Genomic DNA, 17,719 nt, shown 5'->3' on the forward strand with positions numbered 1-17,719 from the left:
TAGTGCCCCATCATTGGTTTCAGTGGGAGGAATGGTGCCCCATCATTGGAGTCAGTGGGAGGAATAGTGCCCCACCCATCATTGAGCACAGGTCTGTCAGGTGGAAGGTGTCTCTGGAGCTCCTCCAGCTGATCTGTGTGAGAGGGGAGTGGTGGTGAAATCTATCCCAGCTCTCCTGGCCTCTTTCTGGGGAAGCCATGGAGGCCAGCAGGGCCTCTCCTGCTGGAAGTTCATAGCCATCTCCTGGGCCGTCGGGTGACATGACTTCCTGTATACAAGCGGATCTCTCTGCCCCTGGTGAGGACGAAAGCTCGCAAGGCATTCGGGAGCGAGTGGTGGCCGGGATAAAGGTCCTAAATCGGTAGAGGGATAAGCTTTACAAGCTACGAGCGGAGCTGAAGCGTCTGAGAAGGCAGCGTGAGGGCTTACACAGCCAGAAGCGAGGATCCATGGATCCGGAGATCCAATTGGCCAAAGTCCATGTGGACCATCAGGAGACCATTGTGGCCATGATGGAAGGCAGAGATGGGCCCTTCAAGGAGAAGTTTGGGAATGACAGGAGGTTTGGAAAGATGACAAAGGTAGAGCAGGAGACCCCCAGTTCTTACCCCCTGCCCCCCCCTAGGGAGAGTTAAGCAGCCCCATGCCTTCCCAGGACTCAGGAGGCATGCTGAAGGCCATCCAGGTAATGGAGTCTCCTATGCAGGGGGATCAGTTGATATTTAATGAGGAGGACATTACAGATGATGTTCCTGATAAGGTCAAGCCTGCCAATGTCCCATGTTGTGGATAAGACTGTTTTTGTGCCTTTTACTGATGTTGACAGTGTACCTAATGACAATCGGGCTGCTAATGCTGTGTGCAGCAATGTTGTGCCTGTTGATGCTGAAATGCAGCAAGACTTAATTTTAAAAAGTGTAATTTCTGTGGATGAACTAAAGGTGTCAGCAGAGCCCATTAACCTCTCTTTAGCTGAGTCCAAAGCTGTTTGCCCCACTGCTGCTGAGGACTCTACAGCGCAGCATTAGGTGACAGCTGGTACTGCAGCAGTAACTGTGACCATTCCTGATGGGAGACATTTCTGTGACTGATAACAATCACCCCAGCACCAGTGTGATGGACAATCGTCCTGCTACCGATTCTGCTAATCTAGTTCAAACTGTTGATAATGCTAATAATGTACAGACTAATGTGACTTCAGTATGGAGCCTTGGCCCTGATAAACCTACGTTTGCTCAGGTGGTACGCTCTGCTCCTGGTAGCTCCGTTCCCAAGCAGGATTTTCCCCTGCAGGCTACCACTTTGGCCACCCCAGGATCTGGTCTTGGGTCTCTGGCTTCTGCTGGGGGTCCCAGACGTAATGTTGTGATTCTGAAATGGGAAAGGGGTGCAATCCCTCCAGCGTGGTGTGCGGTGGTGGTTCTGATTTTCGAAATAGGTTTTGGGGCAAATGACTTGTATGCCTTTATACATGTAGCCGGGACATGGGATTATATGATTAGCTTCACCAAGCCAGAGAGTCTTGACCTGTTATGGGAGCGATATGAGGCAAGGTGTAGGTCAAAACCTGAATGGGAAGGTCTGGCCCCAGTTGCGATTTCTCAGAGGTCAACAGTAAAAAAAAATCACTATCATTCTGACTAATGAGAGCGTCCCCGCTCGGGATTTAGAGGTTTGGTTGCGGAACTATGGGGAGGTTTTGATTAAGCCCAGCAAAATCCTTGATGAGCGTAACATCTGGACTGGGGGTTGGTCAGTAACAGTCAGGTTGGCCAGGGATGGGAATGTTGTCCGTCACCTGCCCTCTTCAGCTTTTATAGGGAGGGATAGGATGACTATTTTCTACCCTGGTCAGCCGAAGCTGTGTCACCGCTGTGGAGAAAAGGGGCATTTGAGCTCCTCCTGTTCAGCCTTGATATGTTCAGTGTGTCGGGGTCAGGGTCATATGGCCAGGGTCATATGGCCAAGGACTGCACCGATATGATCAGGTGCAACCTGTGCCTGCGCCTTGGCCATCCCTACAGCAGATGTCCTGAAGCCTGGTTCAATATGGAGAAGGAGGTAATGGATGACTTGTCTAGGCTGGACAGGATGTAGGGTGAGGCTCCTGGTGTACCATCCTCCTCTGCGGTGACTGACTCCCCTGGTCCTGCTCAGGATCCCTCTCCAGTCCCTGTGGCCACCCCTCCTGTGTCTGTAAGTATTCCTTCTGTATCTGTGTCCCCCCAGCCTACTGTATCCTCTCCTCTTGTGTGAGAACCTTCCAAGTCTGTGCCCCCCGGGTCAGTTACCCCCCAGGTGTCTACCCCTTCTAAGTCTGTCTCAAAGGGAACACCACCTCCACCAGGAGTGGTAGCATGTAGTAAAAAGGTTGCTTCTTCCTCTGTAAAGGAGTCTTCTGTGAAGACTCCAAAGAAAAAAACAAGAGATTATGACATCTCTGAAGCTGACCTGCAGTACCTGGAGGAGAGAAGGAAGGTTGGGAAACGGAAGCAGGCGGTGAGGACAGAACGGGCTTCAGTGCCTGTCTCCAACCGTCATAGGACCTCTGAATGGTATATTTCTTCATCTGGAGCTTCTTCGGTGCGAAGTTCCAATTCTGAAATGGAGTTTGAGGCTGCCTCAAGAAAGAGAGCGGCTTCTGGTGATGAGCAGCAGAGGGGAGCTAAGAAGCAATCCACCCAATAACCCAAATGGCGGTTCCCCCTCCGTTAAAAGTGGGGACAATAAATGTCGCCAGCATTAAGTCTGTAAGAGCTCGTTCCATGGCCTTCTTTTTGTTCAACCAATTAGAAGCTGAAATTTTATTTTTGCAAGAGACTAGGCTTACCTCCTTGGCAGATATTCATATGGCCAAGAGAGAGTGGAGGTATGGTCCATCTTACTGGTCTCTTGCGGCCGAGCCTTATGGCGGTGTGGTGGTGTTGTTTAAAACCGGCATGGTAAATGTCCGGCGGGTTATTGAGGTGGAGATTGGGAGATGCATGGTCTTAGACGTCCTTGTGGGGGGGGGGGGCAGGACCTGCGCCTGATTAATGTTTATGGGCCACACACAAAGTGGGACAGGAAATGCCTTTTTACAAGGATCAAGCCATTTCTTTTTACATGCCAGCAAGTGGTCTATGGAGGTGACTTTAATACAGTAACTAGGCCCAAAGACAGGAAGGACTTCAAGGACAGGCTGGGATATGATACCGTTTTTTTTAAATAGTATGGTTAGGGATGCTGGTCTTGTGGATGTGCACATTAAGCACCTCCCAGATGACTCCAGGTTCACCTTTCATCAAGGTAGTAGTCAGAGTAGGATAGATAGGTTTTTTTTGAAGGAGACCTCTGCTTTCTTGCCCCCAGTGGTGCAGGTAGTAGAGTTCTCTGATCACTGTATGCTATCTGTGGTCCTGAATGCTTCAGACGCCCCTCAGAGGGGCAAGGGCATCTGGAGATTGAATTCGACTCTACTCAAGGAAGAACATGTTAGACAATCCTTTGAGAAATTCTTTCAGGCTCAGGTGACCATCCTGGACTTTTGTAGCAGCAAGGCTGAGTGGTGGGAGCTGACCAAAAAGAGGATCGCTGGATTCTTCAAGGGCCTAGCCAATAGAAAACAGTTTAATAAATACATGACCTACCAACATTTACGGAGGAAGCTGGATATTCTTGTCTCGAGAGGAGGGGATCCTGGGGCAATCTCCGAAGTGAAACTCCTCCTCAGGAAGTGTCAATATGACCGGCATGCCTCTTTGGGTATGGAGAGGGACTATGGGAAGTACCACTCGCCTGACCCTTACCAGAACTGCAAACAAGGTGTAGCTGTTAAAATGGTTGTTGGCCTTAAGGACAGTATAGGTTCCTTGACAAAGTCCAGGTCAGGGATCCTGGAGGTCGTGAGGTCCTTTTATGCTGACCTTCTTGGGAGGAAAGAGCTTGACCATGACAAGATGGACAGCTTTTTGGACTCTACTCCAGGTCTAAATGGTGGAGATGTTCCATTGATGAATTTGACAGAGGAGATCACAGTTGATGAGGTGATGAGGGCAATTGAACAGCTTGCCATCAAAAAGTCACCTGGACCGGATGGTTTTACAAAGCCTTTAAGTCTATTTTGGCCCCACATTTGGTAGAGGTTTTTAACAGTTGCCTTGCTGGGGGAGGGGGGGGGGGGTGCTTTCCCCTTCCATGAGGCATTCGGCTGTGATTCTTCTTTCAAAGGGTAAAGATCCTTCGATGATTGAGAATTGGCGCCCCATCAGCCTTCTTAATGTAGATAGAAAGATACTGGCAAAGATTCTTTTCTGGCGCCTATCGTCAGTAGCAGAGTCTTTTCTTTCTCGCCATCAGCACTGTTCGGTCCAGAGTAGAAGCACCTTCACAGCAGTTTTAGCTTTTCGGAAGGCCTTGGAGAGGTGCAGGGCTGCAGGCTGGGCAAAGTATTTGCTAACATTGGATCAGGCAAAAGCTTTTGATCGTGTTAACCATGACTACCTGTGGTTGCTCCTTAGTAAGTACGGTCTGCCGGGTGGTTTTGTCGATTGGTTAAAAGTCTTGTATAAGGGGGCAGAAAGATTTCCTCTTGTTAATGGTTGGGCAGTCCTTTTGAGGTTGGCTCCGGGGTGCGCCAGGGTTGTCCTCTGAGTCCCCTGCTCTATGTGTTTGCAATCGATCCCTTCATCAGGAGGCTAGAGAGTGGCATGTTGTATAGGGTGCCAGTGGGGCTCCCGGGTGAACCACCTTTGAGGGTTGTTTCCTATGCGGACGATGTGTTGGTGATTGTCACTGGGGCAGATGAAGCAGAGGAGGTGGTCTCTCTGACATCACGGTATTCTGAAGCATCAGGCTCCAAGATCAATCAGGAAAAGAGTGACGTTTTTTGGATGGGAAAGGAAGGTGAGGGGTTTGATCTCCTGGACACCTTTCCAGTGCCCCAGGAAAGAATTAAGATTCTAGGCATTGAATTTGGACCCGGCGATTATGGCCTCAAAAACTGGGAAGGCAGACTGGAAATTCCCAATACTAAGGTGGTCAGCTGGAAGAGATGGAAGTTATCTCTGAGGGAAAGGGTTGATCTTATTAAGACTTACCTGATTCCGATCTTCTTGTATGTCAGCTTTGTCTGCATCTTGCCAGTGTCTCTCTATGCTAGGTTCAGTAGTGTGTTCTTCCAGATGCTGTGAGGGAACAGACTGAACCCCCTGTGTGTGGCTACTATCAGAATAATGTATTATTTGAATCCAGCACCTGTGTTACAAAAATAAACAGCTATCTCCCAAAGCTCTTGTTATCACTTAGTTGTCTTAGGCTGCTTTCACATTGGGGCGGTGCGGGCGTCGGCGGTAAAGCGCCGCTATTTTTAGCGGTCTGCGGGCGCTAGCGGGGGGTTTTAACCCCCGCTAGCGGCCGAAAAAGGGTTAAACCCGCCCGCAAAGCGCTGCTACAGCGGCGCTTTGCCGGCGGTATTGCCGCGCTGTCCCATTGAGTTCAATGGGTAGGAGCGGTATAGGAGCGGTGAATACACCGCTCCTTCACCGCTCCAAAGATGCGGCTAGCAGGACTTTTTTCACTGTCCTGCCAGCGCACCGCCCCAGTGTGAAAGCCCTCCGGCTTTCACACTGGAGTTAAAGGGGCCGTTTTTTTTCAGGCGCTATTTTTAGCGCTGTAACGCCTGAATACCGCCCCAGTGTGAAAGGGGCCTTATACTTTCAAAAACGCATTGGAGAAATTTACTGTTGATGTCCGATTTAATTTGTTTAATTCTTTTTTTTTGGTTCTTTTACAGTCAGCGACTGGAGATACGCGCTCAAGTTGCAAATGCCTTCCTAGAAAAGTTCCAGCTGACATCTGAGGAAATGAGCATTTTACGTGGAAGCCATGAAGGTCCATTAACTGAAGTAAGGAGAAACACTGGGTTTTTTCATTAATGTTTGATTTCTTATGGAATTATGTGACACATACATTGTTTGCAGTAATTTGTGTTCCTGTCACTGTAGAAAATAAAACTAATATTTTTTCACTATATTATTCAACAAAAGTGTATAAAAAAAATTGTTAATGCTCAAATAAAGTGCGTAAAACACCCCTACTATAATGAAAAGACAAGGGCGGACTGGGTGGAAAAGCTATTACGTCCCTGAGCTTATTTCAGTCTGTTTTATCCTTGGGAGGCGCTTGGGCATGCACTGCTTTTCAACCCTGGTCTCTTTGCAAAGAAACACTGTCAGGGGACGTCGGGTGCAGCCTTCAGGTGAATGAGTGATGCCGAGTGGCCTTTGGAAGCCAAGAGCAGACAGCAGCAGGTAGACTATAGGAGATTGACCTGCGAGTATCAGGTTCACATCTGGTAATTTGGGATCTCAGCTAGAATTGCTGCGGTTCTGCACAGGATTCCAAATCGCACTGCAATAGTAGCAAAACACACCACGCGTGTTTGGGCGCCATTCAGATCAGCCCAGTGGGTTGAACAAAAAGTATAGCGTGTACCAGGCGTAAGTCTGCCAGTCCATCTAACTTTCCTCTCCCCCCCCCCCCCCCCCCCCCCAGACTGACAATGCTGATGTCCAAAGGTGTGATTCCTCCTCTCTATTTGTCCTGTTTACTGTTATCATTGAAAGTGAAAGTAAAAGAAAATCCTACATTTTGGGCTGTCCCCAAAAAAGTAATAGAAGGGAAATCTTCCAATGGGGACACTAGTTCTGGTCACCTGGGGTCCCTAAGGAATTCCCTTAAATTGCAGGGACTTTTTCCTCTCACTTCCTGTTTGGCTATGGGACAGGAAGTTGAGGGAAATCTCTGCGATGGAACACAGATGGCAGAAACAAAAAATCTGTCAGAGGGTATAACCCTCCCTTGCTCTATTCAAAATGAAAAAAAGTTTTGCCTGTATTTTAACTACTTGAGATCCGCGCTGTAGCCATCATTTGATGATCTACTTTTCCGGGACTACGTCTATTGACGTCGTCCCGTGCACGAGCGGCCTGCGGGGCGCGTGCGGCGCGCTCTGTGATCGGTGAGTCCATGAGACTCGCCTGATCACCGATCCGTGCAAGGGGTCGATCCCGACCCCTTATCACGTGATCAGCTGTCAGCCAATGATAGCTGATCATGTGATATAACGGAGCCGGTAATCGGCTATTATTCCTCCTCACGCTGTCAGCGCGAGGAGAAAAAAAAAGCCGATCACTGGCGGCCGTGATCGGGACATCAGTCCCGATCACGGCCAGCCTTGCTAGTGCCCACCTGCCCCCTGCCAGTGCCCACCTGCCCCCTGCAGTGCCACATGTATTAAAAGTGCCCCCCGTCAGTGCCACCCACAGTGCCACCCAGCAGTGCCACCCACAGTGCCACCCAGCAGTGCCCACAATCTGCCTCAAAGGTGCTGCACCCCAGTGCCACATATCCGTGCCCATCAGTGTCCTCTACCAGTGCCCAGCAGTGCAGCCCATCAGTGCCACCTATCAGTGCCACCTATCAATGCCCATCAGTCCCATCTATCAGTGGTACCTATCAGTGCCCATCCGTGTCACCCATCCGTGCCACCCATCCGTGCCATCTTATCTGTGCCCATCTTTGCCCATCAGTGTCGCCTTATCTGTGCCCATCGGTGCCGCCTTATCTGTGCCTATTAGTGCCGCCTTAACTATGCCCATCAGTGCCCACCAATGCAGCCCATCAGTGCCCACCAGTGCAGCCTATCAGTGCCGCCTAATTAAACATGATTTATTTTTTTTTGCATCTTTTTTTGTTTGTTTAGCAAAAAATAAAACTCAGAGCTGTAACTAAATACCACCAAAAGAAAGCTCTATTTGTGGGAAAAAAATGATAAAAATTTCATTTGGGTACAGTGTTGTATGCCCGCGCAATTGTCATTCAAAGTGCATCAGCACTGAAAGCTGAAAATTGGTCTGGGACTGAGGGGGGTTTAAGTGACCAGTAAGCAAGTGGTTAAAGTAGACAAAACTTTTTTCTTCTTTTTGGATAGAGTAAGGGAGTGTTATAACAACCCTGTCAGGTTTTGTTCCGCCATCTGTGTCACATTGTGGAGACTTCCCTTCACTTCCTGTCCCTTAGCCAAACAGGATGTGAGAGGAAGCCCCTGTTAAGGGAATTCCTTGGGGACCCCAGGTAACCAGAAATAGTGTCCCCATTGGAAGATTTCCCTTCTATTACCTTTTTAGGGTCAGCCCAAAACGTGGGATTTTTTATTTTTTTTTACTTTCCCTTTCAATGATACTAGTAAACAGGACTAATAGAGAGGATGCATATCCCTAATGGGGACACAAATACAAACGTACAGATGTTCTAATCCTTCTGTACTCTATCCAAAACTGAAAAAAAAAAAAAAAAAGTTTTGCCTGTAGTTTAAGTGGTGACTGCTCAACAATGGCTCCGATTAGATCAAGGATAGAAAAAATAAACAAGTATAGTGAAGCCGGATTTACACCAAATGGCTCATTATGCCAAATATTTTTGACATCCAACAGAACTTCTAACTGTCACAAACTTCTCTATGATCATCAATGTGTGTTAACTGGAGCCCGGGAGGCTGGCAAAAGACTGGTTGACTTGATTTCTAAACCCAAATGCTGGATTATTTTTCCACCTTGATCTCCTGCTATCAAAGCCTGAAGCAGCAGCAGGCCCCCATCAGGTGAGTGTGGAGGGTGTGTTGGGTGAAGTTGTTATTGCTTTATCCTTTTAAATGCACATCTTTAAAAAGTTGGGCAGCAACTTCTCACAACACACCCTCCACACTTGACTGCTGGGCTTTGGTAGCAGGCGATGGAAGTGGAAAAATAATCCAGCATTTGGGTTTATAAATCGAGTTACCTGGACTTTTGCTAGCCTCCCGGGTTCCAGTTGACACACGATGGTCATAGAGAAATTTGTGACAGTCAGAAGTTCTGTAGGATGCCACCATTGTTTACTGCAATGAGCCATTTGGTGTGATGCCTCGATTACAGCCGGCTTCACTATGCTTGTTTGTTTTTCCTATCCTCGATCCATTTGGAGCCATTGTGGAGCAGCCACCATTTATTACAGATACCGGGTTAATACATACTTTTATGACCATTATAATGTGTGGTCCACACTATCTGGTAAGAGACGTATACTAAGTGTTGGTGTTAGGTAATGGAGCTCGTTGGCCAACCATGTCTACAGTTTTGCACTTTATTGACATTTTTTGCTTACTTCTGATTAAAGGTTTTGCACTTATATATATATGTATTTGTTTTTTATTTCACTAATTGGGATATTTCATGCTCCTGTTATTGTATGATTTTTAGGTATCATTTTGTTTAATTTATTTTTATCTCATTGCACCTTCATTTGTTTTCGTTATGTGGAGATTATTTGTTACACATTGTTCATTTGAATTTTTTAGCGCCGCTTCTTATCTGAATTACGGTATATTGTTTACAGCAGGTATCCTAGATATTAGAGTGGCTGCTTCTATACTATCTTTGACCTAGCGCGGATCTTTTTTGATTTTTATATGTTGCTACATTTGTGTCTTGTGGAGGGTTAGGCGATTCTGAAGTTATCATTTGCTCTTAATTTGAAGGAGTTCTTCAAGGTTCTGGATAAAGTTAAACAGATCCATAATGATGTCAAAGTGCTTCTGCGAACAAACCAACAAACCGCAGGGTAAGTTTTGTGTTTATATGTTGTTTTCTATGTACATTATACCAGGCATTACCAAGATAATTCTTTCCTAATGCCACGAACAGACGATCGAAAATTTGGCGAGCAAAAGACCGATGAGAGCTTTTGGTCCCAAAATGTGACCGTTTGGATAAAGTTCCGATTGAAAATTCCGATCGTCTGTACCAATTCCGACACGCAAAATTCCTACACATGCTCGGAAACAATTCATTTTCTCGGCTCATTGTAGTGTTGTATGTCGTTGAGCTATTGGCAGTCGAAATTTCCGAGAACTTTTGTGTGACCGTGTGTATGCAAGCCAAGCTTGAGCGGAATTTAGTCGGAAAAAAACATCCAAGATTTTTTCCAAAGGAAATTCTGCTCGTGTGTACCCGGCATATGTCTAAGCCCTTGTACACACGGTCGGACATTCCGACGGAAAATGTCTGATCGGACCGCGTTGTCTGATAATCCGACCGTGTGTGGGCTACATCGGACTGTTTCCGTCGGAATATCCGAACGGCAACGTTTTAGAGCTGGGCTATAACATTTTCAGACAACATGATCTGATTGGACTTTGTCTGATCGTTTGTTCGATCGGAATTCTCTACAAAGTGCCATGCATGCTCAGATCAAATTCCTATACCAAAGCTATTGGCTACTAGCCTGAACATAGTCCCGTCGTAACTAAATTCCGTCATCACGTTACGAACGATCGGATTTTACCGACAACTTTGTCCGACCGTGTGTATGCAACACCAGTTTCGGACAAAATCCGACGGATTTTGTTGTCGGAATGTCCGACCGCGTGTACAAGGGCTAATACTCACAAACCAATTTGTCGGCAAGAAAATATGCTTATACTTTTCTAAAAACTGTCTCTAGAGCCTCCTAGGGAGCGCAAAGACTTTGATTATAACAGTGATGGCGAACCTTGGCACCCCAGATGTTTTGGAACTACATTTCCCATGATGCTCCTGTACTCTGCGTTGTAGTGGAGCATCATGGGAAATGTAGTTCCAAAACATCTGGGGTGCCAAGGTTCGCCATCACTGCTTTATAACATGAAAGATACCAAATTAATATATTACAAAGGAGGTGCACTTGGTAAGGACCCTAGTCCTTGGACACTTCATACTACTACTACTACTACTACTACTACTACTATTCATACTACTATTTTACATAAAATTTGTATGTAGGAAAAGTTACGATAAAAAGACCCTACATGATAAGACCTTTGTACCTTCTTAATGATATGTTTGCTTGGAAATTGAAAAAGAACTTTTGAAAACATTTTTTTATGTCATGGAGATGAGGAGAGGGGGAGGTGTTCTATTGTCCAACAAGAGAGAACTCTGGCAATATTGGGGAGATGTGTATGCATCGCAGAGATTACCTGAATATGCTTCTTTTATTTTGCTCAGACTTTAATAGGATTTTATCGTACTTTTGTTGTCTTTAGGATTAAAAATACAGTACCTCTTCCTTATGTTCTGTTATGAGTCGAGGGGGAGTTATGTAGTCCAACAGGTCTGACAACACTGCTTTGGATTCCAGTTCAGCAGAGACAGATTTGTCAGCTCTGGTATTTTTCTGTACTTGGGGTGATTTTAAGGAGCCAAAACAAATAAGATATAGTACTTTTGTAAACATATTCCTTATTATGGTCAGGTCTAAAAAAAATATACTAAAGGCTGTAATTAAAGCAAAGTAGTTCAATAATACTGACACGGGGGGGGGGGGGGGGGGTGATCCTTTTTCCAACTCAATGATTCTGTTTTTTATTTTTATTGTTTTCTGACATGTTGGTGTTATATCTTTTACTTGAATGTTATAAGTTGCACTGAGTAAATACAGCTGGATAAAACAAAAACTGTGTCTGGCTTCATTTCAAACTGCAACTCAACAAAATGTGATTATTTTAGGGGGGGGGGGTGATTAATTTCTTATACCCATTGCGTATATTAACCACTTCAGCCCTGGAAGGATATACCCTCTTCCTGACCAGGACATTGTTTGTGATACAGCACTGCATTACTTTAACTGACGATTGCACGGTTGTGCGACGTTGTACCCAAACAAAATGTATGTCCTTTATTCCACAAATAGAGCTTTCTTGTAAGTTGGTTAAGTTGATCACCTCAGCGATTTTTATTCTTTGCGCTATAAACAAAAAAAATGAAATTTGCGGGGGGGAAACAAAACAATTTTTTACTTTCTGCTATAATACATATCCAAAAAAAAAATGTATTCATTAGTTTAGGCCAATATGTATTCTGTTACATCTTTTTGGTAAAAAAAAAAAAACGCAATAAGCGCATATTGATTGGTTTTCTCAAAAGTTATAGCATCTACAAAATAGGGGAAAGATTAAGGGACTTTTTTATTTTTATTTTTTATTGCTTTTACTAGTAATGGCGGCGATCTGGAATTTTTTGCAGGATTACAATATTGCGGCGGACAAATCTGACCCTAAGTGACACTTTTTGGTGACCAGTGACACCAATACAGTAACTAGTGCTTTAAAAATGTACTGATCACTGTATTAATGGCACTGGCAGAGAAGGGGATAAACACTAGGGGGCGATCAAAGGGTTAAGTGTTCCCTAGGGAGGTGCTTCTAACTGTGGGGGGAGTGGACTGACAGGTAGTAGAGAGAGATCACTGTTCCTGATCACTAGGAACAGCTGATTTCTCTCTCCCCTGTCAGAACAGGGATCAGCCTTGTTTACAAAGGCAGATCCCCGTTCTGCCTCTCTTTCCCACAATCGCGGTTTGCGCGCGCATGCCTGGAAAAGCTAGTGCATGTATCAGTACGTCGATTCACACAACCAAGCCAACTTGCTGCAGTGCGGCGACTGGTCGGCAACTGGTTAATATGTGTGTGTTTATACACACACTTAATAACCAATTGAGTGCTTTGTACATACTATGTACGTCTAAAGAGTGGATCCTTAATAACAAGCTGATGGCTGCAGCAGCAGCCATCGGCCTGTTTGGGTTTTGTTCAGCCAGCGATCGGCTTCAAAGTGAAAGTGATGCGGCAATTCCATAGCTGCAGACTTTTACAGAGCTGGCTGTGCGGTGCCTCTACTCTCCCGCTGGTTGATATCCCCCCGCCTCCTGTAGTTCCCGGGTTGTGTTGCACTCAACGGAACCCGGGAACCCAATCCGTCTTATTAGGGCTCTATTATAAAGAGTACCTGTCGCCTGCCTAATTCTATCACATAGGGGTTTATTAACCCCTTGTATGGTAATCAAGTAAAAATAAAACAAAAAAAATTTAAAAAATAAAATTATAACGAAATATATTAAAATAATAATAAACAATTCTGAAAACTCCCGTTGCCCCGCACACCTGCGCAAACATTAGCCCAGGGTGTGTGTGCGCATGTAAACCGCGGTCGCACCACACGTGACATATTGCCACAAACATCAGAGTGAGAACAATAATTCTAGCACAAGAGCTACTAGCTAACGCTAAACTGATGAGCCGTAAAGTCTTTTAACCTTTTCGCTGCCAGGTCCTGTGCTTCATTTTGTACCCTCTGTTGGCCAGACCATTTTTGCAATTTTTTCTTTGTTTTTTATTTTTCACTTATATCTTTCAGAATTTGTGAAAGACCCCCCCCCCCCCCCCCAAACCATATATTTTCTGAAAGCACATAAGTAGAAGAAAAAAAAAAACGGATTTTTAGATTTTTTTAGACCCCGCGATATTTGCGCAAATGTTTATCAAACCAATATATTTTCAAAAAATAAACTAAAACCATTATTAGCAGATAAAAACACAGCAAATTTTACAAAATGCCTGCTAAATCCCTACTAAATATAAAAGCTTAACCTTTAACAAATATTTGTAACTTTTAAATTTCGTTTTTTTTTTTTTTTTGCAAAATGGTGAAAATTTAACAGCTGCAAAAGTGTAAATGTTCAAATTTCTCAAAAAATCTGAAGGTTTTCATTTTTTCCTTACAGCTTACAGAATTTGTGAAAGACCCCCAAAACCATATATTTTCTGAAAGCATATGACCTCTAGAATAAAAAGAAGGTGCTAATGATTTTTTAGACACCGCAGTAATTGCGCAAATGTTTGTCGAACCGATATATTGGCAAAAAATACACTAAAACATTATTGGCAGATAAAAACACAGCTAATTTTCCAAAATACCTGCTAAATCCCTACTAAATATAAAAGCTTTACCTGTATGGACTTAATAACTAACAAATATTAGTAAATTTTTAATTGCGCCTTTTTGAAAAATTGTGAAACTCGAACGTACCCAAAAATTTCTGTAAAAATCTGGAGGTTTTCATTTTTCACTTACAACTTTCAGAATTTGATAATACCCCTCAAACTAGACATTTTCTACAAAAGTACATGACCTGTAGAATTAAAAAAAAAAAGTGCTACAAATTTTTTGGGCCCCAAAAATAATTGTGCAAATGTTCATCATATCGCTATTTTCACTAAAAATACACTAAAATAATTAATATTGCACATAAACACAACATAGCTTACAAAATTCCTGCTAAGTTAGTACTAAAGCCTAGTTCACATGTGGCATACTAAAGTGTACACCCATGGGGGGCCATGTTTACCCGCACAGGGATGCACAGGTGTTCCGTGTATCCCCATACAGGCAGTCCCATTTATGTCATTTGGGATGCGACGGCTGGGAACAGCAGCTATGCTTGTGCAATCTGACATCCGTGTGGGTACATGACCCCGAACGCAGACAGTGGGAGCTCAGGGACATGCATGCAGACCTACATGGGTGCAAAATTGGGAGCAACGGCTCTGTTGGTGCTGTTGCTGCATCCCAAATGACATCAATGGGGCCGTCTGCACAGAGATGCATGGAAGAAGTCACATCTCTAAGAACAAACTGACAACCATTGGATTTTTCACTCCATTGAGACATTTTTCAGACATGTTTTTAAGGGCCTAAATGGAGACCGCAGTGACAAATACCCCAATCTAGACCGTGCTGATCCTCCGGATGTTCCCCTGTTGTGGCCTTTGTTTGTTCCGCCCCCCCAACTCCCGAGCTGGAGGCACTACACGGCAGCCATTTTGATATCCAGCATTTGACGATTTATCTCAGACCTTCGATACAACATTCAAGCATTCGCCCCTGAAGAAGCGAGCACGGTCTTGCGAAATGCATAGGGCTTTATTGATGCTTGTTTTATGCCAGTACATGCTGGGTATTATTGATGTCTGCATTAGGTTTACATACTTCCCTGTCCACATGTATGTACATTTTATTTTCTTATTGTGTATGTGTATTTACTGACCCAGCAACTTTTAAGTTTTATTGTTGTTCATGGTTGTACAACATTTGTAATAAATCTTTGTATATTTACTTTCATCTGTGTTGTGTACACTGGCTATTATAACTCACAATCATTGTTGTTGCCGCTCTGTTCTTTTTTCTTGTTTTTTGTGCATTGTTAGGTGTGACCTCAACAAGTCACCTATTTGTCAGGTTATGTTACCGTTTCCCAATTGTTAGTTAGAGTTCTTATCCAAGCAAAGAGACACGGAGGTATTATTCAGTATTTCTGCTCAGAAGTCCGTCGTTAACTCTGACTTTCTCTGACTGACTCTGGCTCTGAGGCTTCTTTATTACATCTTTTATAGACAGAAAAGGGCAAACATCAGCAAATGTAAAAAAACAACATTTTCAAAGAAAAGACAATTCTCCGGGTGTTATCAGCTGATAAGACAATCTTCTGGGCGTAGACTGCTTTTTAGGGCTGATGCGGCCTCTTCTTGATGAGTACGTGACTAAAGATGACGAGTCCTTATTTTACAGAGAAGGATAGAAAAATACATGTATTTAGTAAGACATACGGTCAACCATTTTGTTTCAACATATACCTTAATCCTTACATTTCCCCCTTTGACATCACCCCTCCCTCTTGCCCTGGGTCCACCTGAACAAGTTCTAGTCGGCCTATATCCAGAGTACTCTCCCTGACCGCGAGTTGTCAGAGGGGTATACACCCATCCCCCTGGACAGTACCAACATCTAAAATTCAGGAAGAGTGGCTTTTCTGACAGATGGGTGATGTCAAGAAACTAAATCCACCTATCTTCACAAAAGTTCCATCTTTTCCGCATCATTTACCTTGGCTTTCTTGCAAAAGCACATGAGCAGTTTAAAGCATGCATAAAAGAAAAATACGAATAAGAGCACCACTATAATCGTCATTGCTGCCTTCTTAACCCAAGAGAATAACCCTGAGAAACTAAAAGTTCCACCAAACGGATCCCAGTCGCGACCAATATTTCGGGCCTTCTCTTGTAAATTCTTTACTTCCGTACGGTGTTGTGCAATGATGTCATAATAGTCAGGTACCTCAATGCTGGTGTTATGTATCCAAGTACAGCACTCATAGTCCTCAGTAGTTTCACAGAGTCCTGTCAGTGCTGCACTCATACTTTCAATTGCTAATTCATGTAATTCTAATTGTTGTCTGATGGCTCTGGTCTCCAGATTTAACTTAGTAATATCATCAGAGTTTTTCTCCAAAACATCATTAATAATTCCTGTATAGTTATTTAGTCGTTTCATTAAGTCTATACCCCATCCTGTCCAGGACGGGAACCAAGCCCATGCCATGTCCTTCTTCAGGAATATTTCTCTTTTACTACGATACCTGAGGGGATATCTAGGGTGCATGCTAGCTTCTAATAGGTGATCACCTCGTTCATCACCTACTACTCCCATTACTGGTACTAAACTTGCGAGGTAGCACCATCCCTGAGCTTTTCTAGGTATCCAAGTATAACATTTATCCTCACAACAGATATATATATTATTTCCTAGAGCTACTGATCTTGAACTGATATCATTTCTATAACGAGAGGTGTATCCATAGAGGGATAAGTTGGATACTAACCACCTGGTGTTGTTGTCTGAAATATTACCGAGGAACTCAGCTAACGATTGGTGTGTGTGGGTTATACTAGGGTAGAAGACCGTGTTTTTCCCAGGAGTAGCTTTTGGTATGAAAATGGACAAGTTAAATTTGCTGTCTTGGCATTCTCCATTTCCTCCCGTTGTGTTCCCTAGGTTGAAACACCAATCAGGGGAAAAGGCGAGGCCATTTGACTTAAACATTACTGTCTCGCTGGTATTTGTTCTAATTATGTTAATGCTACTGTTAGCAAGATCAGTATAGTTTATAGGAACTGCCATCAGTGGTATACTTGCTGTGCTGGGGTGTAATTTGCTACAAATCCAACATTTCTCATATCCTGACTTCTGAGCATAAGCATATTTAAACTTCAGTAATAACATTTTTTTAAAAAATCCTTCATCCTTGTGTATTTTATTCTGTGAGGTAACCAAACTATTAGCCAGGATTACTGAAACAATAAAAAGATACATGTTGTCATTTGCCAACTGGCTCCTTTTTACAATGAAAAGCGTGGATCCAGGTAGGTTTCCCTTCCAATTTCACTGAGGTTGCTGTAATCAATAGCACCTGGAAAGGACCTTCAAACCTTGGTTCCAGTGTCTTTCTGGTATGTTTCTTTACATACACATAGTCTCCTGGTTGTAGATCGTGTGTACCTGTGACAGAATTAGGGTCTGGAAGAGAAGAATACACACTCTTGTGGATTTTAGTCAGACGTTGTTGCAACTGTATTACATACGTAGTTAAACTATCACATTGTAATTGCATACTTTGAGGAAAATATAAACCTAATCTAGGTGCACTTCCAAACAGTATTTCATATGGGGATAACCCTGTTTTTCCTGTTGGGGTGTACCTAATAGAGAACAAAGCTAAGGGTAGGCACTCAGGCCATGGTTTGTTCAACTCCTGCATAGCTTTTTGTATTTTCAGCTTGATTGTACCATTTACTCTTTCTACTGATCCTGAACTCTGTGGGTGGTAAGGAGTATGAAAACTTTGTTGAACCCCTAACATTGCCATCACATTTTGCATTATTTCTCCCGTGAAATGTGTCCCCCTATCTGATTCTATTGTTTCTGGGAGACCAAACCTAGGTATCAGCTCAGTAATCAGTTTCTTGGCGGTGGCTTTTGCCGTAGCTGAT

At 43.9% G+C, this 17,719-nt stretch overlaps 1 protein-coding gene across 1 annotated transcript in view; it reads left to right on the top strand.

Moving 5' to 3' along the window:
• COG6 (component of oligomeric golgi complex 6) overlaps window positions 1–17,719 on the top strand; it is a 211,368-nt gene that overhangs the window by 80,473 nt on the left and 113,176 nt on the right. Inside the window, exons 5-6 of the mRNA XM_077484196.1 lie at window positions 5,774–5,885; window positions 9,557–9,639. Of these exons, the coding sequence (XP_077340322.1) occupies window positions 5,774–5,885; window positions 9,557–9,639 (195 nt within the window). The remainder of the gene's footprint in view (window positions 1–5,773; window positions 5,886–9,556; window positions 9,640–17,719) is intronic.

Source organism: Lithobates pipiens, unplaced genomic scaffold, assembly GCF_037356315.1.
Source record: "Lithobates pipiens isolate NorthernLeopardFrog02 unplaced genomic scaffold, aLitPip1_a1.2 Scaffold_16, whole genome shotgun sequence".
In the NCBI taxonomy this organism is placed as follows: domain Eukaryota; kingdom Metazoa; phylum Chordata; class Amphibia; order Anura; family Ranidae; genus Lithobates; species Lithobates pipiens.